The following is a 27,182-nucleotide window of genomic DNA, read 5'->3' on the forward strand; positions in this document are numbered from 1 at the left end:
ATCTTAATTTCTTTAAAATTTATTCATTTATTTGTTTAATGGTTTTTCTCTAGTCTGAAACAATTTTTCTTTACATTTGTTTTTAAAATTTTTGCGTTCTAGATTCTCTCCCTTATCCCCACGAACTTGAATTAATTTTAAGCTGGCTCTCTAGAGTTCTTTAAGTAATCTAATTATTGCAAAAAGTAATAATTTTGTTTCCTCTTAGTAAGGATACCAGCTGGGCTTTCCACAGAGGTTTTTACCTAGCCCTAGGGTGTTAATCATCCTTATATCTCTAGAGCAAAGTGCTGAGATATGGGAACTTCTTTTTGTTTTGTTTTTTTAATATTCTAATAATGATTCCTATGTAATTGGGTTTTTATCTATTATGCAGTTTTATGTATTTAAAAAAGCTTGTTTTGAGATTATTTCACCAGGCTGACAAAGAGATTCATAGCACTAGAAAGGTCAAAAACACTGGCACAGTTTATGGAATCCAGGGAAACACAGAACTGTATTATTGAAGACCTGTAGATTTGGAAGCTGTGATTTTTGGATTGTGCCTGAGCCTCTCTCTTCTTTGATGAGAAAATAAATACTTCATGAAAAAAAGGCCATTTGGGCCTATATCTTTTCTCCCCTTCATCCAAATCTGCACTGTTTTGGGCCAAATGTAGGCTATATGTTCCCTCAAGTCTGAGTGAATTCTATAGTTTTCACAGTAGATCAGACCTACTTTTTTTTCTTTCCAGAGAAACCTCATTTATACCACATATCTGAGGTATGCCATATATTGGGATCAGAGATTTGTTGTAAACTAAGTGACACTTTGCTATACAAAGATATAGGATATGATCTTTAATACTGAAATTTTAAAATCTAATTAGGAAAATGTCATAAATATGAAAAGTGAAATAACAATCCATGACCTCAAAGCAAGAAACAGCAGGAGGCAGTACCTTATTAACTGTCCAGTGAATGAATGACATGGACAATAAATCCTGAGTTCATAGGAGGGAGGGAACATTAGAGGTTATATTGGTGAGAAGCAGGAAAAATAAATTGATGCATAAGGGGTAAGCAGAACCAGAATTAAAAATATATACACAATAAAGATATAAAGATAATGAAAAACTTAACAGTTCTTATCTATTCAATGACTAATCCCAGTTCCATAGGATTGATGATAAAGTGTGCTATTCAATTCCCTTGACAAAGAGATGGGGGGCTCAACTATGGTGATGAGCCATTTATTTTTTGACATGAACAATATGAAAATTTATTTTTCTTGACTATGCATATTTGTCACAAGGTTTTTTCCCCCCTTTTTTCTTTTCAGTGGGGAAAGTGGGCAACAAAATAAGTGTTAAATGAAACAATAATAATAAATAAAATAAATAAATAAAAGAGAAGAAAAAGAAGTGGTGTACTGTAGCAAGCAATGTAGATTTGCTATGGGTATAAGAATCCCAGGGTGCTGAATATGGAAGGAACCCTAGATATCATCATATCCAATGTAATGGTTTTACCCGGGAGGAAACATTTCAAAGAGGTAAAGAGATTTGCCAAAGTTCACATAGTTACTGAGTGACTGATCTGGGACTCAAAAACTCAGGTCAGCTGAATTAATGTTTATTGGACAAAACCTCAAATGAAAAATATGTTAATCTGATAGAAAAAAGATATTATTCTGATAGATATATATGGGATTATGATTATAGGATTTACTCAGGTTTTATGCAAAAAAGGGGCTAAAATGCAAAACTATTGGAGTATTAAGGAGACCCATTTAGCCTTCAGTCATCTCAATTACTACAGTTTGTTTACAACTACAGTGGGTTCCCTATTCCTTCATTTCCCCAAATTCTTATGATTACCCAAGTGGAGAGGTACATTATGCAAGTTGCTAGGGGAGCTATGACAGAAAAGAGGTGACTACAGTATGGAAAGGGATCAGATAAGGCTTCAAAAGCCTTATCATTGGGAATGCTGGTTCTCTGTTGAATACCAGCTATCTGGAAACAGTGAGTACCACGTTCACCCTCCTTTTGTATCCTGCCCTAGTTCATCAACTTCCAGGCTACCTCTAAAATATCAGGTGGTTAGGCAAGCCTGGAAGCAGGTTTTAAAACTACATTTTGAGATTACAAATATCAGTTTAGCAGTTCTATCACATCCAATTCATTGAGACCCAAACGCTACTTGGTTACCCTTAAAAAAAATCTCTTCATTCCCCTGGGCACCAATTAATCTTGAAGCTCGGTATTCATGCCTCCCCTTTCTCCCCAATATGGCTTTCCCTTCCATAAAGAGCTTCGCTTCTCCCTCTGTCTCTGCTCTTCCCTTTCTCTTCTGACTTCCCTTTCCTGGGTTCCCGAGGCCCAAGTGCTTCCCAGGGACCTGCAGTGATGGGATCCCCAGACCGAGTAACATCAACCTTCTCTGAAAAAAGAGAACCAAGAGAGATCGCTTCCACTTAGTCTGAGACTCCCGCTCCAGCCAAGGAGTGCTCGCTTGCCGGGTTTTCCGCAGCGCAAATCCCCCTTGGACAGATTTCCCCTCCCTTCGCCAACTCCTCGGCCACCCCCACCCCCAGCTCCTTTTTCTCTCCCACGCCAACCCGGCTCCCAGCGCGCCCCTCCCTTCAGCAGTGGGTCCGCTAGCTCTGGGGCCTCCCGGGAGCTGATGGAGGAGGAGACTTCGGGGGCGGGGCCCAGGAGCGCCGAGTGAAAGATCGGGGGTCCCCTTAGCAGCAGCCGCTTCCTTTCCTCCCCTTCTTTTCCGAGCACGCGCTCGCGCGCGCTCTGGGATACCCACTCCCTCCCCCTTTGGGAAAGGCGGGCAGTCCCCGCGGGGGCCGGTCTCCTGGGGAGCCGGACCAGACAGGGGCGGGGAAGCAAGCCCCCGCCGCTCCCTGGCCAGGGCGCCTGGAGAAGCGGGAGGCGCGGGCTGATGGAGAGCTGAGAAGGGGCAGCCAGGGCGGCCGGAGCCACAGCCGCGGCCGCAGTCACAGCTGAGTCCATCTCTCCTCTTTCCCTCCCTCCCTTCCAGGCTCGGGCATCTCTTCCTCGCCGGCGGGCGGCTGTCCGGAGGCAGAAGCACAGGCCGGCCTGGAGGTGGTGCTCGCTGGCCCACCTCAGCCTCTGCCAGGCTCCTCTGGTCGTTGCCCGGACAGCTGCGTTGCGCCTCCCGGAGGGGGAGGAGCGGCCGGCGGCGGGGCGAGCGGGCGCTGGGCTCTCAGCCCCCTTGCCTCGCGTCCAGTGACCCGCCAGCATCCTTCTCCGCGCGCCCGGCGCGCCTCGGAGTGCCGCGAGTGAGGCCGGCCCAGGAGTCCTCGGTGGGCTATGCCGGGGGCGCGGCGCTAACTTCCGAGGGCTTTGCCATGGCTGGGAAGACCCGAGGCTGCATCGCCTGGGTGCCGGTGCTGGGGGGCCACGGGCCTTCCCTGCGCCTAGCCCGCCGCCCCGTGCTGTGGTTAGCGGGGCTCATGGTGCTGCTGCTGACCCTGCCGGCCTCCTGCACTGCAGGTAAGGACCCTGAAGCAGGGCGGGAGACCCTCCTGGCTACGGCTGCCACCAGGCCTTGGTTTTTCACAGTGGGCTTTAGCATTCAGGTTCCCTCTCCGCCCCTCCTTTATTCGGCACGCCACCCGTTGCTTTTCCTGGGATGCACTCCCCTGCCAAACCCTTCTTCCTGGGCCCAACGAGAAAAGACAGCGAAAAAATAAATAAACCGGCCAAGAAACCGGATACTGAGCAGTCTTGCCAAAGGTCTGCAAAGCCACCCACCCTTGTAACCCAGAGTAAGGGGCAGGTCCTCTGGTCTCGTGGCTTCACTGCAGAATATACCCAGCCTATCCTGCAAAATGTACAGACACAACGACCCAGGGAATTTATTGCCTGACCACATGAATGGTGGCATAGAAAATATTTCATGATATTTTGCTGGGAAAGGGCTTGTTCAATATGTATATTTCAAACGGTCTTATAATTACGTTGAATTTCTTGCAGCCCCAGATACAGAGTAGCTGTATCCTCGGTGCCACAGAACACAAAGAACAGCCTGCCCAAGAAGCCTTCTTAGAAAGCTCTCTGGTTATGGCTCTTTTCTTTTCAGAGAAAGAAATCGAGATTTCTTTTATTTTGAAGAGGCGTTATTAGCACAATAGAGTGCGGAAATATTGTGATTTTTAAGTGTCAGGGCATGAAAGGAGTAAGCATTGTTTTTATAATAGAAGCAATTTAGTAACTTCATCGGCGTGGAATTGAAAGGCATACTTTATAAAGAAGCATGTGGGTGGGTTTTTGTTAGAGAGGGAAACGAATTTATTTGTCTCATGTGTTTATTTGACCCTTCTGGACTCAGGGTTTCTGAACTGACAGTTTAGAAATGTTTCTAGGATAAATGATAGCCACCCCTCTTTCTTTTTGATGTCAGCCCTTGAGGGTATTGGGGGATTGGAAAGATGGAAGTAACTGACTATAGATGGGAAATTACAGCTTCCTAGAAGAGGACAAAAAAAAAAAAAAAAAAAAAAAAAAAAACCAATAAAAAGTATCTCCAACTACATCCTTCATGGAACCAATGCCAAGGAACTTCCAGGTAGCTTTGGAGGGAAAATTTAAGAGAAAAGGGTTAAAGTAATTATCACACTTCGATTTGAGACGCAGGGACAGAATATAATAATACACCAGTGTTAGATCTGAAAGGGGCATTAAAGGTTATATAGTCCTAGTTCAGTATTGTGATTTTATGGATGAAGTAACTTAAGTCCAGACAAGTGAAGTGACTGTTTATGTTCTACAGGTGGTCTCATTGCCCCTTTCATACACCTAAATATAATACACTTTTAAAAAATTAATTTCTTTTTTAAAAAAATCACCCATTTTACAATATGCCCTTCCCGCCCCCAGCCATCCATTCAAAGAAAAAATTTTAAAGATCCAAGAAACATTAAAACAAAATTAACCAAAAGAAGACAATTTCTGGCAATGTGTTCAAAACTCCATATCCATATCTCCCTTCCTGAATATTTAAGGCAGAGAGGAGGTTCAATGCTTCAGTTTTTCTCTGAGGACAAAACTGGGCCATTATGATTACACTGTGTCAGTTTTTTTTCTTTCCATTTTCATTGTTGTCATTGTGTATATTATTTTTCTGTTTCTGCTACTCCACTTTGTATCAGTTCAGGCAAGATTTTCCTTGTTTCTCTGAATTCTTCACATCCTTTTTTAGAGCAAAATAATAGTCCTTTTCATGTATGTGTGTATATATATATATATATATATATATATATACACACACACACACACATATATACATACACGAACGTGTTTAGTCCCACACAGACAAATTAACTCAATGGGACTATAACCTATAACAATGGAATTGTTTTATTTTAAAGCAGTTTGAATGCTTCACAAGAGCAAACTTTCTTATAAAATGAGAAATCTGAAGTTGTTAGGGAATGGCAGACCAGCCTGAAGGTAGCCATTGTTCAGGTCTAGAAATCTGGTATGATAACCTATTTTCAATGATTTTTTTTTAAATTTAGAAGCTGACTGCTCCAAAAAAAGGGGTCCCTATGAAAGTTTACTTTAAAAAATGTTTAGAAGAGACACATAAAGGCATAAGAGAGAATTCCTCTCATCTCTTGCCAACAAAGAAGTACAGCCTGGTACTGACGTAGTCTAATATTTTGGAGTATTTTAAGTTATTTCTTAATGCCAATGTGATAATACTCTGTTATTGAGGGGTATGTAATAATTATTCATATCAAGAGTTTTATAAGAAAGGACATAGCTAATATTTAATACTTTTTATTTCCACCACTAAATATATGTATATATGTATGTATACATTCAAGAAAGTTCTTCCTTATAAGAATCTACAAACAGAATTGCACTGAATTTATAGTCAATACCATAATATTTAGTATTTATATACTGTTTCCTGTTTGTTATTTTCCTGTGGCCCCCCCAAATTGGTTCTAAGTTTCCTTTGACCACGAATCTTTTCATATCCTTCCTTTTTTTACCCATTGGGTAACACAATATTGGGTACTTAAGTGCTCAATGAATGCTAGCTAATTTAATAAAAGAGTGGACTGATATGGCTACATACTCATATCCCCTACTTACACTTTCCCCCTTCCCTTCATAAGTTATTCACAAAAATAACTACACATATGTGGATAGTAAAAATTTAGGGAGGTGGGTGGCATGGTATAGAGCAGAGGCTCTTATGTTGTTGTTTTCTTTTTGTATCATAAGCCCTTTTGACTAGTGAAGGCTATGGAACCCTTAGGATAAAGTTTGTTAAATGCATAAAATAAAATAGTATTACAAAATAAACCAATTTCATTAGCTATTGTGTACATATATTTTTATATTTTAAAACAAGTTCACAGCCCCCAGGTTAAGAACCCCTGGGATAGAAGGTTTGATTTGAAATCAGGATTCAAATGCTGTTTCTGACTCATTGTAACTGTGACCATGGTCCAGTCACGTAATCTGGTTGGACTTCGGTTTTCTAATCTGTAAAATATGATTGATATCTGTTGCTATGATATCCAGGGTTGCTATGAGATTCACATGAAATAATATATAATAATATGTGATTTGATAGTACTTTGTAGATTTTAAAGACATTAAACAGGCTATTTGTGTTTCTCCTTACTCCTTTACTGGTAGAAATGCTCACCAGATACATTACAACTCACTAGGATCATGTTTCTTGTTTTACCATAAACACAGAGAGAAGTTGCTAATGTCCTTGTTGTCAGTGCCTGTTATTGGCCAATTTGTTGACCAACAGATCAGTATTATATTGATCTTGTCACTTTTAAACCAATAGTTTGTTCTTTAAGTGACTTTTTAAAAAGTTAAACAAATCAAAAACATGTTTTAAAAATATCAACCATTGTGTAATGTGTAAAAACAGGTATAATGGATCATATTGAAGGCTAAATAAAACTGTTTTAGATACATAAGGACTTTAATACAGATACTAGCAATTTATTGCAACTAGCAATTGACTAAACAAAACAGTAGTTTAAGAACAGAAGGATAGACACTGGCATAATCAGTTAATTTAGTGACCTTTAGTGGCCGATAGTTGGTTGATAACCATTAGAATCAACACACACAAAACCCAAAGAGCAGTGGATAAATAGGTAAGAGAGTTTGTGGTTTAATAAGATGCCCCGATTTGTAAAATGAGGGGATAGGAATAGGTGATCTCTAAGTCCCTCTGGATCTTTGAATGAGATTTTGGAGGTGACTATAGGTAGGAAAGATTGAGAAACAATACATAAAGAGGAAGAGTGGAGAAGGGAGTATTTAATGAATCAGCCACAGAATGCTAATTTACATCTTTCCTTTAAATTAATGTTTGGAGAAGGGGAATGGTTAGTGAATCAGCCACAGAATGCTAATTTACTTCTTTGCTTTAAAATTAGCGTTTTGTAGTGTTGTTTTGATATGTGAAACTATTAGTATTTTTGAGTTCTAGATGAAAGATAGAATTCTAATGCTTCCTAAGGGGCATTGGGAATCCACCTTTTTTAAAATGAAGTTTTTTTTCATAATCTGTATTAGTGTCATTTGAAAAATGTATTAATACCAGCATAATAATTATTTTAGAATCAAGCTTAGGAAATTTAGTGGAAATTTTGCTATGATACTCACAAAGCAGTGAACTTTTAGTCTGAGAACATGTGTTCAAATTTCAGCTCACTGTTATTCTTTGACCTTGGGCATATAGATATGTATAAGTGTTTAATAATTTTTGAGTTCATTGATATGAGCACTCCATTTATTTATACTTATCACTGCCCCTCTAGTAGTTATGAATTGTAAGCCCAAGGGGAAAAAAATCACCTGCAGTCATGTGGGGAGGATTCTCTTCATCTTGGGTAATTATTCATCACTGGGCTTTGTACTCAAAGCCTTTCCAGCTCAGTAGGAACTGCCAGGGTTTATGTTCCATTGGACATAGCCCAGAGTCACTTACATACTTTGGAAAGGTATCAGAGCAAAATACACATATTAATTACAATATTGGTCTTATATTAGGATTGCATTTGGCTTCAAGAAGTACTTTGAGGAAATATAAAATCAGCAATTTAAAGAACATCATTTAAATAAAATTTCCTAACACATGTAGAGATGGCACATTTTTATTTCTGTATAATTTGGCCTTTGTGATGAACAATTTTAGGTGGATTTGTTATATTTATGTTACGTTATGTTAGATTTCTGTTATATGTTTTAATAGCATGTGAGACTGCATAAGGACAACCTTAGACAGTATAAACTCAGTTACTTAAACTAATTCTTGAGAAATTAACTTGTAGCTGCCACCTAGCAACTTGTCCTCCATGATAGACTGCTTTTCTGAGCCCTTGCTAGTCTTTTGTGTTAGATTTTTGCTTGTTTGGTTTCGTTGGGGGTGGGGGAAAGTTGTATAACTGGTGTGATGTGGAGGATTTTATTTTGAATTGCCACTCCACTTCTCTTGGGAGCAGCTGTTGCAGTGAGTGTCAGGAAATGCCTCACTTAATCCTAAGAAGAGAACCTGAGTAGGGAATTGTTAAATGTCTCCTGAGACTAGAGAGCCACAGGTTTTGTATCACTGCCCTGGGTGATAGAGACAGATAATTACTCTAATTATCATTACTCCAGGTTGATTTTCCCAGATAGGGAGAGCTGTTGTTCAGGTTGATCTAATTTGTATCTAAGTCATGACTATCCACTTTAGGATTCTCATTTATGTTGTCTTTTAAAAATTTTTTTGAAAGAATGATTTTGTAATAAGGCCTCCCGGGTTTGCTCTTGGACAGATGTGAAATTTGGTTACCTGACATTCTGATGCCTTGCAAGGAGAGCATATAATGCAGGAATTATGGCATTCTGGCTTATTCTGGGCTAAGGTTAAGCATTCTATGGCATCTGCTATTGTTAATACTAACATATTAATATCCACGCTGTCCCGACTTGCATTGCCCTGACCATATATCCTTCCTTTTTCTGAAGAAAGTAATAGGGAACTGAAATAAAGTTCTGGGAAGGATTTTTAGAGAATATTTTATCTAATCCCCTCCTTTGACAAATGAAGAAGCCAAGATTCACATAGGTTAAATGATTTACTTATCGAATGAAATATTTGTAAAGAACTTAGCAGAGTGCCAGGCATATATTAAGTGCTTATTAGTACTTGTTCTTTTCCATTCCCAAGATCAAACAGGTAGTCAGTAAAAGAGTTGAAATTCAAGCCCAGTACTCTCCTTCCAAGTCCAGTTCTATTGCCATTATGCAGCTTTGCTGAACAAAAGCAACAAAATGAATAAAATCATAGAGGTGGAAACAACCACATCGTATTCATAGAAGGGTGTAATTTGCTGTTCTTTTATAGGGGTTCTTAACTTAGCTTCTACAAGCCCCATAAGGGAATTAGAAATTTGGGTAAGAAAAATTTCATTTTTATTATTATATTTTAAAGATCATTTCCACTAGCTTGTAACTGAAATGTGTTTCTTTCAAGTCTACAGGTTTCATCAGACTGCCAAGGGAGTCCATGACACACTAAAAATTAAGGATTCCTGATGTAAGGAGTAGTTAGGTAGCAAAGTGAACGGAATGCCAGCTATAGAGTTAGGAGGACTTGAGTTCAAATTCAAACTAGCTGTGTAATCTTGGTCAAACCACTTAACCCCATTGCCTCAAAAAAAAAAAAATCCCAATCTATTAAGACATTTGAATATCAAGTACTAATAGAAATAGAATTGGATAAGGCACAGGTTGGTGTTAGCATGGGTTTGAAAGCCTGAGGAATTTGGATTTGATATAATAAGCAAGGAGTTAAAGGTTCTTCAGAAGTGGAAGTGATAAGATAATAAGAATGGTAGTTAAAGCAGATCTCTGGACAGTTTGGTACAGAATAAATTAAAGAGAAAGGAACTGGAAGTTAGCAAAACCAGTTAGAAGACTATTATATTAATCTAAGAGATGACAGTGAGCTAAGGGTAGAAAAAGAGAAACTTTGAAGGCTGACAAGGTGTTGGGATTAAAGGAGAGAGTCAGAGATGACTCCCAATTTTTTTTCTGGGTGTTGGCAGAATGGTGATGCCATCAACAGAAACTGAGAAATTAGTGAATTTAGGTAGGAAAAATGATTTGGATTTTGGACATGTTGAGTTTGATTTAATAGCAAGACATCCAAGTGGAAATAACCATTAGTATTTTTTAAATGAACTGGAAAAAAAGCAGGAGTGGTGATAGTGATTAAGAAATCATTAGCACAGAAATATTAATGAAGACTAGAAGGCTTTTTTCAGGGAAGAAAATGGGAAGAGAGAAGAGAGGATCATTAAATACTTCTCCATTACTCAAGACTTCTCTGCACATTGATATATTCTTTCCTCCTTTTCTGTGATCATAGAGGTGTCTTTTCCTTTTCTTAGCAGACTACCTGTGGTCTTGATCCCTTTCTCCAGTGTTATGCTGCAACATTTTTCTCTCTCATCTCTTCAGTAGCACTTTTTCATCCACCCACAAACATATTCATGTGTCCTAATTCCGCCATAACCTTCTCTTGATTCTTCCACTTCATGTAGCTAGTAAGTATTCTCTCTCCCCCACTGCTAAATCTCTTGAAAAAAGTTGCCAGTACTCAGGCATCCACCTTACTACCAACTTGATTCTTCAGATTTAGCTTCTGCCTTCGCCACCATACTGACACTGTTTTCTCAAATGTCATCAATAACTGCTAATTGTAAAACCCATGGGCCTTTTTTCAGTTCTCATCCCTCTCATCCTTATCATATTTTGATATTGTTGACTATTCTCTGGACACTATTTATGTTATCTTTGCTTCAGAGACCTCAGAATCAGTTTCTTCTCCTACTCTCTAAATGATTCTTTTGGCTCAACTGGCTCTTTGTCCTCTTCCCGTCTTCTTTTATCTTGTGATTTTTAAATATCTTTTGTTTTTATATCACCTTTGTTTCCCCCTTCTTCTGCATATGCTCCCACCAGATCCATCATAACAAAGAATTAGAAAAGGAAAAAGCGGAAGAGAAAAAAAATCAGCAAAAAATAATCAAGATAAAAAAATCTGACATTAATTTTGTGGATCTCCCCACCAATGCAAGGAAATGGGAGGTGATTTCTTATATTTCTTCTTTAGGGCCAATCTTGTTCTTGGTGGTAGTTCTTTCCTAATACTTTGTTGTAGTCATTGTGTATATCTTTCTTACTTTCGATGTTCCCCAAGGGACTGTCTTTATCCCTTTTCTTTTCACTGTTTCTTTTTGCAATCTCTTCTACTCCCATGGCTTTCGCTACCAAATGTATACAGCAGTCTCCATTTATTTCTGACTTCTGAGCTTTAGATCCTATATCAAGTATTAGAAGACATTTCAAACTCACTCATTTCAAAACTGAGCTTTATCCTTTAAATCTGCTCCTCCATTCTTTCTATCAATGGCATTGCTCATTCACTTTGTTTCTAATGTTCAGTTCTTTGGGGTGACTTTTGATTCTTTTTTTTTTCTCCTATAGCTTTGTCCCCTATATACAACCTACATCCCTTTGCTCTTGCTCATGCTGTTTAAGCCTAGAAAACCCTCTTTCCCTCTCATTTTTCTTTAAAATCCAATTCAAATGTCATCTCCTTCAAGCCATTTCTGATTTCTTCCTTCTCACAGGCTTTCTTTTTTCACTCCTCTAATGTTATTATCAAATATTTTGTGCTCTCCCATCCCCCCCACTAGAATGTAAAGTCTGTGAGGACAGGGATTATGTCTTCCTAAACTTTGTATCTACTCCGGAAAATAGTAGCACATAGAAGGAATTTAATAAATGTCGTTTGAATGGATAAGTGAATGACTAAACCTTGACAAATGACCAAAGGAGCAAGAGGAAGAGGAATCGGTAAAGGAAGCTGAGAAAGATGAAAAGTAAATGGAAGACAGGGTTGCTGTCAGAAAGAACCAGCATACATCTATAGTTTTCTACCCTAGCTACATCTACTTCTCTGTTGCATTTTTTGATTCAAGTCTCCCTGTCCACTTAACCCAATTCTTGCCCATAGGGGTAGGTACATAAAATTTATTTTAAAAAATTTTGTTAAAGCTTTTTATTTTTCAAAACATATTCATGGATAATTCTTCAACATTAACCCTTGCAAAACCTTGTGTTCCAATTTTCCTCCCCCTTCCTCCACCCCCTTTCCTAGATGGCAAGAACTCCAATACATGTTAAACATGGTAGAAATATGTGTTAAATCCAATATATGTATATATTTTTCTTCTAAATATAAGGAATTTATACAATTATCTTACTGTACAAGAAAAATCAAATCAAACCAGAAAAAATGCATGTAAACAAGAACAAAAAGAGTGAAAATGCTATGTTGTGAACCACATCAGTTCCCACAGTCCTCTCTCTGGGTGTAGATGGCTCTCTTCATCACAAGACCATTGGAACTGGTCTGAATCATCTCATTGTTGAAGAGAGCCACATCCATCAGAATTGATCATCGTGTAATCTTGTTGTTGCTGAGTACAGTGATCTCTTGGTTCTGCTCATTTTACTCAGCAACAGTTCATATAGGTCTCTCCAGGCCTCTCTGAAATCATCCTGCTGGTCATTTCTTATAGAACAATAATATTCCATAACATTCATATACCGTAACTTCTCCAATTGATGAGCATCCACTCAGTTTCCAGTTTCTTGCCACTACAAAAAGGGCTGCCATAAACATTCTTGCACATGGGTCCCTTTCCCTTCTTCAAAATCTCTTTGGGACATAAGCCCAATAGAAACACTGCTGGATCAAAGGGTATGCACAGTTTAATAACTCTTTGGACATAGCTCCAGAATGGTTCGCTCTGTTCACAATCCACTAACAATGTATTAGTGCCCCAGTTTTCCCACATCACCTCCAACATCTGTCATTATCTTTTCCTGTCATCTTAGCCAATCTGACAGGTGTGTAGTGGTATCTCACAGTTGTCTTAATTTGCATTTCTCTGATCAATAATGATTTAGAGCACTTTTTCATATGACTAGAAATGGTTTCATTTTCTAAACAGACAATCTGAAAATTATCTGTTCATATCCTTTGACCATTTATCAATTGGAGAATGGCTTGAATTCTTATGAATTTGAGTCAATTCTCTATATATTTTAGAAATGAGGCCTTTATCAGAACTCTTGAAGATATATACAATTTCTTGCCTAAAAAGCCTGAGCATAAAAAGTATGAAAGTCCTTCTTGATCCCAGTGCTCTGGCTCAGCATTTTTAGCTGGGTTCTGGGTCCTTATCATCCATAATTTCTGAGTTGATGCTTGGTATCAGATTTGTTTATTAGAAGGTGTTGTGCCTTGCCATTACTCAGTTCAACTAGGTGCTACCAATGACCTGTTCCCTTTTGAAGATTCCAGGTAAATTGTTTTGGGATGCGTTCCAGCCATATAGAAAGCTCAGAACATTGTAGAAGCAGATGCAAGAAATAGTTTTAGTTATAAGAATGGAAAAAGTGACAGTCTCACTGGTCAAAATATAGCTGGAGGAGTAGAGCATCACAGTGAAGGCAAGGCATCAACAAGCTGGAGTATGTCCACCAGAGAATTGTCAACCAGTAAGGGGAAGGGCCTGGAAAAGCAAAGTCCATAGGGCTCATTTGAAGGAACTAGACATGAATAACTTTGCAAAGAAAAAGCTTATGGGAACAATATGACTGTTCTCTTCAAAAATTGGAGTGATTGTCTTTTGGGGGAGAGAAAGAAAGGAGATTTATATTCCTTGGCTCCAGAGGAAGTACTAGGAATAGTAGGTAAAATTTTCTTCTAAATATAAGGAAATAACTTCAACTTAATATAAGAAAAAAAAAGTTAAACATATCTAAAAATAGAATGGATTGCCTTATAAAGTTCCCATTTCTAGAAGTTTGCAAATGGAGACTGGATGACCTTTGTTAGGGCAGTTAGATGATACAGTGGATAAGAATACTAGACTTGGTCAGGAAGACCTAAATTCACGTCTGCTTCAGACACTCGCTTTGTGATCTTGGTCAAGTTACTGAATTTTTGTGTGTCTCAGTTACCTCAACTAAAATGTGGATAATAATAGCACCTACTTCACAATTGGTTTGGGAGAAACAAAAGAGATAACATATGTACAATGCTTTATAAAACTTAAAGTGCATTATAAATGTTAGTTGGAAAGGGGATTCCTATTCAGCCACAGGTTGGACTGATGACTTCTTTCCAATTTAAAGTGGATGATTGATCGTGCTGATCTTAATATAAGCATACAATTCTGTTTTTTTTTTTTCCTTGTCCCTGTACATTGAATTTCTGTAGATTTTTTAGCTTTTGTCTAATTACTTCGGAACACTTTCTAAAAACACATGGAAACCTCAGGAAAGTGCAGAAGCAGATACAAGAAACAGTTTTAGTGCAGAATGGGTGAAGTCATAGTCTTACCGATCAAAGTATATCCATGTGTTTCCTTTTTTGAGATATTACTGACACATTGTTGCCCATTATGCCACTGACCCTGAACCTATTCTTCATAGCTATTGTTAGTTTTTCCATTCTGTTGCAGTATTAATTATTATTTGAATTTTTCTGGTGCGGCTTGCTTATTCTGACCAAACACCCTTTAAAAGCAACCAGTGGGGACACTTGGCCTATTGCTTAATTGGATATCTGTTGCTGGGACTCAGGGCTCATTTTTTCTCTTAACCTCTTTCTCTAAAACTTGACCGATCAGTCAGACCTTGCTTAACTCTCCAGACCCTTGATCTTTCGCTTATTTCTGATTAAAAAAAATAATTTTGTACTCCCTAATCCTTAGTTTATAAAATTTACTTTTTCTTTTCTTCTCTGGAAAATTTTTGCTCTGTTGCTGTACATATCCTAGTGTGATATTTTGTCGTAGAAGCCAAGAGATGAAGAACATTTTGGGAAATGGTGGCCATCACCATGAAATGAAATTGAGACGTCAAGGACAATGGAGACAGAGAAGTAGCTTTTAAATTTGTCAGTGATCATTTAGGGGAGAAGTCTGATTCCAATGAGTCAAGAACTATCATATAGTGAGAAATGAAGTAAGCAGACATAAATCAATCACAAAATAATAAAGCTAATGCTCTAAAGAACTTTAGATATTGTCTAGTCAAGTCTTCTTTTTGCAAATAGAGAAACTGAAACCCAGAGAAGAAACTGGCTTGTCCAAAATAGTTAGTTAGAATGGTTTTTATTTGATTATTTCTGTTTCTTACCCCTGTCCCTAAAGGATTTATTGTGTCACTTAATCAAGAAGACTAAATATCAATATTAGAAGCCTTTTCCTTGTTGTAGCTTATGGAAAACTGTTTTTGTTTGTTTATTTTACTAATTTGTGTGTGTGTGTGTGTGTGTGTGTGTTTGTTTTAGGCAGTTGGGGTTATGTCTTGCCCAGGGTCACACAGCTGGGAAATGTTAAGTGTCTAAATTCAAATTTGAACTCAGATCCTCCTGACTCTAGTGCCAGTGCTCTATCCATTGCGCCATCTAGCTGCCTCTGGAATGCTGTTCTTTGAGAAACTATAATAAGAGAAAGGAGAGAAATGGATGGTGACCTGGGAAGAAAAGGAGGAAGGCTAAAGGGTCAAGTAAACTATTGGGTCAAGTGAAATTTTTTTTCTAGAATAGAATATTTACTTAATATATTTCAATATATAGAATATTTTAAAATATTAATCATTAAATCTATTATTTATTTATAGTAAAATAAGTTTATTTTATTATTAAATTGTTGAAATTAATGTTAATATATTTCAATATATAGAATATTTATTTAATATATTTAAAACAGAATATTTGAAAGCAGAAAGAAGAGGACTGTTAAGAGGAAGGGATCAAAAATATTGGAAAGGGGTCACAATGGTTTCTCAAAGGTCTAGAAGAGATGAAAGCAAGAACGTAGGTACAGGAATTAGTTTGAGAGGCTGAGAAGAATATTTTTTTCATTTTAGATTGGAAGGAAGCTGGCAAGATAGGCTGCAAAAAGGGATGAATAAATCTGGGAATTAAGGAAATAGGACTTTGATCTCAATGGTGCTCATATCATGAGATAAGAAAAGGTCTGGAACAGCTGATGTGATACTGCTATGAAAAAGAAAGCATTGCCAGTCATTAGCCAGGGTCCAGTCGAAACTGAGTATGTAGGGAGTCAGATTTTATGGTTTTCTTACTTTTTTTAGGAATTTGAGGGTAAGAAGATAAGCAGAGAACACAAATGTTGGTAATGATGGTAATATGTTGGCCCAATGGAAGGTCATTGGGGCTTGGGATTAATGAGGACAGTCTTTGAAGTGACTATGTTCATGGTGTCCAATTTGAGGAGGCAGTCAGATTGAGATCCCTCAAACATCAGTAGAAAAAGGGCAGTGATTGGGGATTACATTGTGAGCCAAGGATTCATACCATGGTTGGTTGTGAGGAAGAAAGAGACAAAAGGACTGAGCAATACTAGTAAATTAGTATTCCTGAAGCTGATCAAATCTTGATGGTAAGATGTGTGATGATCAGCTATGAAAGACTTGGTCCTTCTCAGTGGTTCAGTGATCCAAAGCAATTCCAATACAGAAAATGCCATCTGTATCCAGAAAAAGAACTAAGGAGATTGAATTTAAATCAACACATGTTATGTTCACTTTCTTTTTCTGTTTTTTTTTTTTAATCTCTCCCATGGTTTTTCCCTTTTGCTCTCATTTTTCTCTCCCAACATGATTCATAAAGCAATGTAAATTTAAAATAAATAATTTTACTAGAAAAAAAAAAGACTTGATGATAGGCTTAGAGAATTTATAGGTAGGAATGACCTGCATGCTTGATGACTTGCTTGGTTTTGTTCTGACATTTTTTTAAAATAAAATTTTTGATTCTCTTTCTAACTCTGACAACACAGTTTTTGGCAATAAAGTATTTCATTGCAGCCCATCTTCTTTCTTGCTTAATTAGAGCTGTTGTATGATTTTAGAGTTATATTGTACCTCAGCAGAAAACTTTGCCTGAGCAGTTTTTCCTAGGAAAATCTTGATAGTCATTCAAATACTACTCGAAGACCCAAAGACTTAGTAATGAGTAAATTTATATTTGTAAAAGAAAAAAAAAAAGACTTACTTTTGTATAATGTAGACATTGGTGAAAAACTAGTCTGTCACAGAACTTACTAAATACTTTTTGACTGATTGAATAATTGTTTTACTAATTAATTGACTGAAGCTTAGTATTGAGGCATAATACAAACCTTGGAGCTGAAGAAAGGATTATTTATCAAAATGTTGAAATAGCACAGCGTATCAGACAAGTCACTTTCAAGTTTTAAGTCATGAAATGAAATGTATTGTTTAGAATCTGGTAATGTAGTAGTAGTAGTAATATGTGATGCAAAGTCAAGCTAGTGATATGACTGAAGAAAGCAGTATAATTTTATTTCATTGGTCTCAAAATATTTTTGTCCTGAAAATTTGTTTTGTGGGGGAAAAGATCTTTCAGAACATCTGCCTCACCTTTTCCTGTTTTACATAGTTTGGATATTCACCTGAATTAATGAAATGCATTGGATAAGGTGTTAATGAAAACTGTTATAAGCACATTATTGATACACAAAGGTATACTTTCATATCACAATAACAGGAGACCAGTCTGTGAACTATCTAGAGAAACTTTCATGTACAACTTTTGATAGGTGAGAAAAGTTCCTGTGCTGACTAGGTGTATTTCTGGTAAGCCACTTTATTCTCTTTTTCTGAGCCTTCATATATAGACTGGTAATAATTATACCTCCCCATAAATGGGAAAGGAACATATTTGTATGTCAGGAATCTTAGGTTCTAGAATTGTAAATATTAGTAACTAGTTAAGGGATTGGAAAAATGATTTTATCTTTCTGGGTCTCAGCTTTCTAATCTGTAAAATTTGGGGATTGAATTAGGTTATCTCTAACACTTCTCTAAGTCCCAAGATTCTGAGTATAAATTGCCTCACAAGGATGTGAACACTAGCAAGCCAATATCTATACCTATAAATAATTGGAGAATTTGTGTAGGAAGGTGTTAGAGTTGATGCCAAAATATAATATTATTAACAATGCATGATTGGCATGTAAAATAACTGTGATTTTTCTCCTCTTAATTTTCTTTCCTTGGCTTAGAAGCTTTATCTATAGCAGTGGTTTTCAAATATTTTGTCTCAGATCTCTTTACACTACTAAAAAATCATTGAGCCCCTTCCCATTAAGAGTTTTTGTTTGCATGATTATATCTTTAAGTATTCATTGTACTAGAAATTAAAATGTCTTAGTATTAAGAAAATAGTTTTGACCTCATGGACCACCCCCTTTAAAAAGGTTTCTGAAAACCTTTGCTCAGTCCCTGGGTCTTCCTGAGATCAAATTCTGAGATCATTGGGTTTAAAGGATGCCAACTGATAGAAGGGGTCCTGAAGGACCTGGAGGTTGTATTAGTAAGCATGGCTTAATTTGACACCCCACCAAGTTAACCTTTCCCAAGGCATGTTAGTCAACTAAATGGAGATAATATTTTCATGTTGACCCTTTGATTCTGGCTTCTTTAAAACTCCTTATTCTTTGTCTTGGCTCTATTCAGAAATACACATTAATCTGAAGGGCTCCTCCTGGCCTCTAGTAAATAACAGGGAGTTGATAGCCTAAATATAGCTGTTTCTTCATTGTTTCTTTCTGAGTTACTGTCTATTTTGTTTGGGTCTGTTCTGGGAGCATACTATGAAATCTTTAATCTTTTCTCTTTTTTGGACACTTGGACTGACTTTGAAACCAGGTGATGATTTGAAAGAATATGTCAGTGCTCTTGGGGAGCTTTCAGAGGGAAAAAAACTTCAAATCTTCTAAAGAAAAACAGGTGAGCTAGCTTCAAGAGGAATCAGGAAAAGCAACCAGAGAGATGTCAGCAGAGGAGGCAGCGGCTTTGGTGCTTTCCCAAAAATCTAGGAGTGTCCAGATAGCCCCTAACTATAGTCCAGTGGGTGATCCAAGTTGGTCATTGGTTTCCCACCATATTGATGAACATAAAATGAGTTGTTACTGCAACATGAATTTTATGATACAAACTGTTAAAAGATATATAAACCAGAGGAAGAGGGACTTTTTTTTTTTTTTAAGGTTCTGTGTTAGGAGGTAGAGTGGGGAATCAGTTGAAAGCCACCAAAAAGAAAAAGCAACTTACTATAGTTTTAGTTTTGTGTTTGGGAAAGTGTTTGACTTACTTAAAAATATTGAGAGATTTCTTTTTGACATAGCTGACAAATTAAACAAACATTTATTCCACCAACAAAAAAATTATGTAAAAATAATTTAGGTTCGTTGAACTAATTCTGCAATCTCAATTCCTCTTGTGCCATCAACCAGAATCTTCCACTTTGCCAGGCCCTATTCTCAATAATTCTTTTTATTATAACCCCATGCCCTTGAAACAAATAAATCTGACTAGCTTCTTTGGTTCTATCCCATGAATTCGGAGAATCTTGAGTGACCTAATTGAACCTACATTGGAACATGACCCAATACCTCTAAATCTCTTCCAATCAGATCTTTTCATTTCATTTTATTCAGTCTACATTTAAGGGCTTCCTATATATCATGCACTGTGATTAACACTTCTCTACTGGTTTCCAATGTTCCCAGTATTCAAGTAGTAGTCTCCAAACTTTTTTATTCCCTATCAGTAAAAGATGTTTGAGCATGCCTCCACATGTGTATATTTTATTAAAATAAATTATATGCATATTATATATATATTTATATATAAACTTACATGAAATGGAAATTTAAAAAGAGGAGGTAAAATTAAAATAATATTTGATCCTAAGCATTGGAATTCATTGAGTCAGGGAATAGGTTAGACCTGAGCATTAGGAAAACTGCTTTGGCTCCTGGAATGGAAAGATCAGGGAAGGGTGAGAGTTGAGGTCCAGAGACCAGTTAGGAGACCCAGATGAGAACTGATAAGGACCTGCATTAGGTTAGCATCTGTGTGTAGAGAGAGAAGGAGATAGATGTGAGAGAGCTGGAGGCAGAATTAGTAAGTTTTATCAACTGATAGGATAGATAGATGTAGGATGAGGGAAAATGAGGAACTGAAGGACTCTTTCAAGCCAGCCCCAGTTACTTAGATTCCATTTTAGAAGACAGTGAGGTGCTTATAAGTCATTCAACAGTTAATAAAAGGAAATTTACTTAGACTGATTGGAGAAAGGATGGGCATTGAGGATTCCTTGAGTTAATTCAGCTGGGGGAAACTGCTTCACTTGAGTTGCCCATCAAGTTCCACTAGCCAAGTATTGGCGTGGTCTTAGATTTGCTGATGAAGGCTTTGCAACCAGAAGACCAGGTGGTGATATCACCAGGTTGTACCTTTAGTCTTCTGTACCATCTAAGATGCTTAGCTTTCAATGATTTTTTATGGAAAAATAAACCTAATTTGCATGGAAGTGGAAGTTAGGATATTGTCTTTACCACAACCAATTAGTCAGAACCTAGTTGACTGAAAGAATGGTGATCCCCTTGGCAAATACTGGGAAGTTGGGAAGAGGAGTGGGTTGGGTTTGGAAAAGGGTAAATGTATCTGAAATTCAGATGATAATCCAACCATACTTTCTCATCTTCTGTGATTTACTCTGTCCCACCCAAGATGAAAAAGGGGTAGGGTTTTTCTAGGTCTTTATTCCTTAAGTTCAGAGTTCTCCTTCAGGGATACCTGTGTAATTTAGGGGTGACTTGGGGAGTAGAAGGTGAGTTGGGATTGGGGTAATAGTTGAATTAAGTTATCACTGCCCAAAGAAGCTGATAATGAACTCAAAAGGTTGGGCAGGGAGTGATTGAGTTAACCCTTTGTGGTTATAACAAAGTAATTGGATGGGACATACTTTATTGTCCTACCTTCTCATTGATTGATCACATACCCCTTCTGGGCAATAGCAAGGTCCAGATTTCCCTACTTTGGAGACCACTACTCTAGAGAACTTGTTATTTCTACTAACCTTTAAAAAAAGCTATTTTGATCTCATTTGCTTTGGACTTCATCTCTTTACCCACTGTTAGTTTCTCTTCCCTTTTCCCCTTGCTAGAACTTAAGCCTGGGCAATGTTTATTAATGCCTGCTTCTCCTGAGAAGATGTTTTCCTATATTTCAGTGTTGCCTCATCATGAAGTGCTGGAAATCTTTAGACAAGAACATGCTTCTCTTTCCTTGGGGCTTGTTAGGCACTAAGAAGTAGAGGTTATGAACTGGCAGACATCTAATTTTGGAAAATATGTTCTAGGTGTGGATGAAATTAAGCCAAAAGACAAATGTGGTTCTTAGAGTAGAGGCTTCTTGTTCCTGGTGGTGGTCCTTGCCATCATGAAACCTGAACAGAAGAAAATAAGCACTGGGCAGATAGCAAATTACTAGAGACAAAAGTTAGATCTGGAAGAGACCTTTATAAGATCATTTGGTAAAATCTTCATATTTTATAAATAAAGAAACTGAAGCCCAAAGAAGCTGAATCATATTAAGTTAGTGGCTAGAATTCAGACTAAATCTGTATCTCTAGAATTTTAATCTGATATTTTGTCTCTTTCTCACATACATACACTCATATATAGACATATACACACACTCTGATGCAGTGGATCTGGAGCTCTTCTTGAGTTCAAATCTGGCCACAGATACTAGCTTTATGACCTTGAACAAATCACTTACCTCAGTTACCTCATCTGTAAAATGATCTGGAGAAGGAAATGGCAAACCATTCCAATGTCTACTAAGAAAACCTCAAATGGGGCCATGAAGAGTAATATGACTGAAAAGACTAAACAACAACACACAATATAAAAATGATGAATGGTAAAATGCTACATGTAAAACTTCTGATTTGGCTTGAATGTGTTTTCTTCATGAACATGTCTCTAACACTTAGTATCCTCTTCTGCAAGTTGGGGATACTAATAACCTCTATTTCTCAGGATTATTGTGAACATTTCAAAAAAAAACCCCAACATGAAAGCACTTTGCAAACTTAATACACTACTGAAGTAATGGCTATTAATATAGCATCCTCAAATTGGAGTACTGGCTATTGATTTCTATGTCATAATGGCAATTTAAAAATTCTTTCTTTTGTTTTGGTTTGGAGAGTATTTAAAACAAATAACAGTAAAATCTTATTTAAAAATGTAATCTTTTAAGAAATTTGTATGTGAGGTTTTTTTTTTTACATAAAGGAAAATTAGACTTTAATTTCTCTTCCATTTATTTCCTTTCCTTTACAATTATAATATAGATGTATATTTATGTCTGAAATGTGAGTACTACTTATTGGCTGTGTGGTTTTAACCAAATCGTTTTATTTTTTTTTCAGCTTCAGTTTTCTTGTCTTTAAAATGGGGGGTTGGGAATAGGACTGGATAACATTCTGTAAGCTTTATTTTTCCTTTCTTTATTGGTAAAATTTCTGAGTATGTGTTAGATCATATTCTCTATAATCTAGTAGACTTTGTATGCTTGGAGAAAGCAAAACTACATGAAAAATTTCTGTATCAAATTCCCAAGTATATGTTATAATTAATTACTTTTTAATTTTCAGCTTTAAAACTATTTACAGGCTTAAAAATATTCCTAAATTCTTTTAAAATCCCATTAGATAATGAGTGATTAGCCATATGATTCCAGAAGATGATACCTACCTGTCAGAGAAGTAATGGTTTCAGGATATAGAGTAAAACAGAGTACATTCTCAGGAACAGACAATGTGGGAAAATGTTTTGTTTGACTATGTACACTTTGTTTTAAGAGCTTTGTTTTTCTTTTTCCACGGAGGGTAGATGAGAGGGTAAGGATAAAGTAGCAAAATAAAAACAAAACAGAGGAAGGAAAGAAAGAAGGAAGGAAGGAAAAGGAAGAAAGAAGAAAGGCATGAAGGAAAAAAGGAAGGAAGGAAAATCATTGAGATATATTTTTTTAAATGGGAAGAAAAGACCAGAAGATTAAGAAGACCAAGCAGGCAGAACAACTTTGAAAACTGTCATTTGATTTTATTATATATTTTAAAAAGCACTAGATTTTATATAATAGAGACCTGCAGTTCAAATATAACATTTTATTTGTTGCCCATTGTATTTGACGTTAGTTGAAGGTATGAATAAAAATAAAATCAAAATTTAAAAACCCAATAGATTTCCTCCCTCTCTGAAAGTAGAGTATTGAATTCTTATTAATTAGGGGAAAAGTTGATATGAATTAGTGTAAAGTTTTGAATATAGAATTTTTATAAAAGAAATATAGCCTAACTACTCTGTTACTTGCTATCTTTAGATAAAATGTATAAATCTCTGCTGACATCCTAGTCTTACACCTCATTGGGTTCTGGGAAGCTCTGTGAGCAGAGGGCAAGCTCTGGCAGGTTCTGTCAAGCTGGAAAGGCTTCAGGTAGGAGTCTGGGAATGGATTGCATATTTCTTATCTCTGGGCTAGTTTTGCTAAGTTTACAGAAACTCATCACTTTATTGGCTGTAGAATGATGAATGTTTCTGCCACATAGTTGCTTTTTAATCAATGGTTGAATCAGATGATCTCTTCCAATTTTAAGATTCCACAATTCCATGAAACATAATGAATCCCTTTTGTGGGCTAACAGACTTTATCTCGTTCATTGGCCAAAGTCTTCACTCCTGAAGCTGCCTATGTATCTTGAGATTTTTTTTTTCCTACAAGAGAGAATGGTCAAGAAAGTAGGTGGGTTGTAGTAAATCTTTCATGACTGCAGGAAAATCGATTCAGTGTGCCGCTGTTAGGTCTGTGATTTTTTTTTTTCTCTCTGAAACTTTCACCAATTGGCTAGAATCCCTTTAGTCTCTTTTACATGACTGCTCTTCAGAAATGGAAACAGCTGTTGTGTTCCCCTTAAGTCTTCTTCAGGCTAACCATCTTTCAACATATCCTTCTATAGCTAAATTGTCAAATCACCACATCATCTTGTTAACCTCCTTCTAAACAACATGCTGTGGCTTTTTAAAGATCTTTCTTAGTATGTTTTCATTAGAATATAGCAGATGGAATACTGAACCTAGAATTGAATTCTGCCTCAGGCAGTAGCTGTGTGACCTTGGATAAGTCAGTTAACTTCAGTTTACCTATGTTTCCTCATCTGTAAAAATGGACATAATAATAGAATCTTCTTCAGGATTGTTATGAGGATCAAATGAGAAATTATTTATAAAGCATTTTACAACCCTAATATGCCACATAAATGCTAGCTGATTATCAACATTATTATTAGAATCAAACATACATGACTGGATGGGCTAGAAGTGTTGTTTGAGTGCCATATATGTTTGCGTAAAAGACTGCTATGGAGAACTAATACAAGGCAAGTGTTCACACTTGCTTCACACACTTCAGAAGAAGCAATACAAAGAAAACCTGAAGATCTCTTTGAAGTCTCCTATTGTGAGACAGGAGAGACAATAGTATAGGACCTCCCAGCGTGGTGTGCCTACATTAAAGAAGCTGCTGTGTTCTTTGAGCAAAGAATTGTGGTAACTCAAAAGAAACATGAGCAAATTTAGAAATATTTTCACTCCAAATGTTCTTATGGACTATTTGTGCCTGACTGCTAGTGGAGTCTTCCAAGCTCCTATGGATTTTATCAGACATGATTGGACACATTGTATCTTGACCCTGACATAGTGATGTCCTTTTTCAGCACAAAGGACAACAGCCAACCAGGGGCTAGTCTGAGCCAGTGATAAAGAGATTACATTTTGTTGCAGATGAAAGCTGGGCCCAGTCTAAGCCAATTTATCCTTTTTTTTTTTTTTTAAGAGAATAATTCTTAGCTGTCGAACCCTGTCTCACTCTTGAATATAGGAAGGAGTAAGACTTACTGTAATAATTACCTTCATGATAGAGAATATTAAAAGAGATTTGTGTGCGTCTTGTTCTTTTGGGGATTCTTTCCCCTTTTTATGCTAGGTGACATGCTCTAGGAAGACAGAAACACATACACACATATATAATATATAATATGTATATGTATATATATATATATATGTATGTGCACACATGCACATACACATATATACAACCACATATATTTCGTTGAAAAAAAAAGATTCATTTTCTTAAAAACCAAAACCAAAACAATTGCTGTACCTGAAGTCAGGAAGACTTAACTTCCTGAGTTAAGGTCTGGTCTTAGATACTTACTGATTGTGTGAGTCCTGTTTGCCTCAGTTTCCTCATCTATAAAATGAGCTGGAGAAGGAAATGGCAAAACATTCCATTATCTTTGCCAAGAAAACCCAAAATGGGGTCAGGAGGAGTTGCATAAGACTGAAATGATTAAACAACAACATTGTTTCCTCCTTTGAAACAAAGAAAAAACAAATGAGCAAAACCACCTGATAAAGCAGCTATGTCTGATAGTGTACACATTTGTCATGGATAGTTTCTCACTTCTACCAGAGGAAGTGTATGGATTTCATTTTTTGCCTTTCCAAGTATTATCTTAATTTACATTATTGAAGTCATCATGTGTATTATTCTCTTGCTTCTATTTTCTTTGTTTGCAATCAGTTTACATAAGTCTTCCCATGTCTTTTTGAGTTCCTCTTTTTAAAAATTTCTTATGACATATTACATTTACATATTGTTGTACAATTTCATGTGCATCTCTTGTCCATTTAGTCCTTCTCCAAAGATTATACGTATGCTAGGAATCTCTCAGTAAAAAGGAAGAAGAGAAATAAGAAGTTAGTCCTGAATGAAAGTTATAGCAAAAGAAGGTTTTTTTTTTTTTTAAATAAAGACATATATTCTTCATCTCAGTTTGTTTTGTAGCCTCTAAAATAGTATCTTATATGTAGGTCTTCCAAAACTGTTGAATACATGATTCTTTTTTTTACTCTTCCTGATTGTTATTTATGTTCATGATGCATAATGGTCTTATTGATTAGTTTAAATAGCCTAGGTTAAATGGAAACATGAGTAGATGAATTTATATTGATGATATCTTAATAAAACTATTTGACAAAATGCACTATAATATTTATAAAAGTAATTCATTTAAAATAATTTCAGGAAGTACATTTGAACCCTTGGTTATTCTGTAGAAATCTATATTTCTCTAAAAAGATAATTTGCCCATCTGTGACACTGAGTTCAGTTTTGTATTTCCAGGAAAAGAAACACAGCTGTGACTGACTTACATTTAATCTCACTGTAGGGTTTATTAATAGGATGCCATTCCCTAGAGAGAAATAAACCATGGAAAAAAGGTTTTGAGAAGACATATGTCACTTAACTTCTGTCCTTGAGTCCCACCCTTCTTTTACTAGAATCTGGGAAATGAACCCACAGTCATATTTGTAATCCAAGAAATCTGCTGTCTAGAAATTTCACAGTGAGCCAAGGCAGTCTCTGGGGTATTATACTGATGTGTATGAGAGGGGGAGCCTTTTACAAATGTACCAATCTAGAATAAGCCGACTCAAGCATCTTGAATGTCCCAATCACCAGTAGCCTGATGAAGGTAAACAAGTTCCTAGAATTGCTTAGTGTCAAGGGCTTCACTTGTGGACTGATCAGTCATTTTCTTGTATGTCTATCTGTCTCCCCTCCTTCCTCGGGGCAGTAGGGTAGGTGGGGAAGAAGCTCAGTTTAATCAGCTGCTTGATTTGCATTGGTCCAAGATAATAATAGCTGACACTTATGTAGTGTTTTATGGTTGTAAAGTATTTACATCTGTTATCTCATTTGATCCTCCCAACAGCCTTGCAAGAGAGGCGATGTAATTTTAGAGGGGAGGAGACAATCAGGAGTGAAGCTATTTAGTATCATAGCTTAGTGAGTGGCCAAGTTGAGATTTGAACTTAGATCTTCTAACTTAAAATCTAGTTCTCTTTTCATGGTGCATCACTGCCTGTCAGAGTGTTTAACTGGTTGTGATTTCTCCTGAGTTTAGTCCATGTCTGAAAACTGCTAGAAAGATTCAGTAGTTCCTGATGATAGAGTAGAATGTGAGGAATGACTTTGGGCAGGGGAATTATGGAACTGAATTTGGAAAAAAAAAAAAAAAAGGAGCAGATATTGCAGGCAGAATAACCTTATGGGAAATGTCCTAGA

At 36.8% G+C, this 27,182-nt stretch overlaps 1 protein-coding gene across 1 annotated transcript in view; it reads left to right on the plus strand.

The window, feature by feature from the left end:
- Positions 1-2,837: 2,837 nt before the first annotated feature.
- The window catches only part of KIAA1549 (KIAA1549 ortholog), a 161,804-nt gene continuing 137,459 nt past the window's right edge, over positions 2,838-27,182 (plus strand). The window contains exon 1 of the mRNA XM_051963238.1: positions 2,838-3,509. Within this exon, the coding sequence (XP_051819198.1) occupies positions 3,365-3,509 (145 nt within the window). The 5' untranslated portion in view covers positions 2,838-3,364. The remainder of the gene's footprint in view (positions 3,510-27,182) is intronic.

Source organism: Antechinus flavipes, chromosome 5, assembly GCF_016432865.1.
Source record: "Antechinus flavipes isolate AdamAnt ecotype Samford, QLD, Australia chromosome 5, AdamAnt_v2, whole genome shotgun sequence".
NCBI classification, from domain to species: Eukaryota; Metazoa; Chordata; class Mammalia; order Dasyuromorphia; family Dasyuridae; genus Antechinus; species Antechinus flavipes.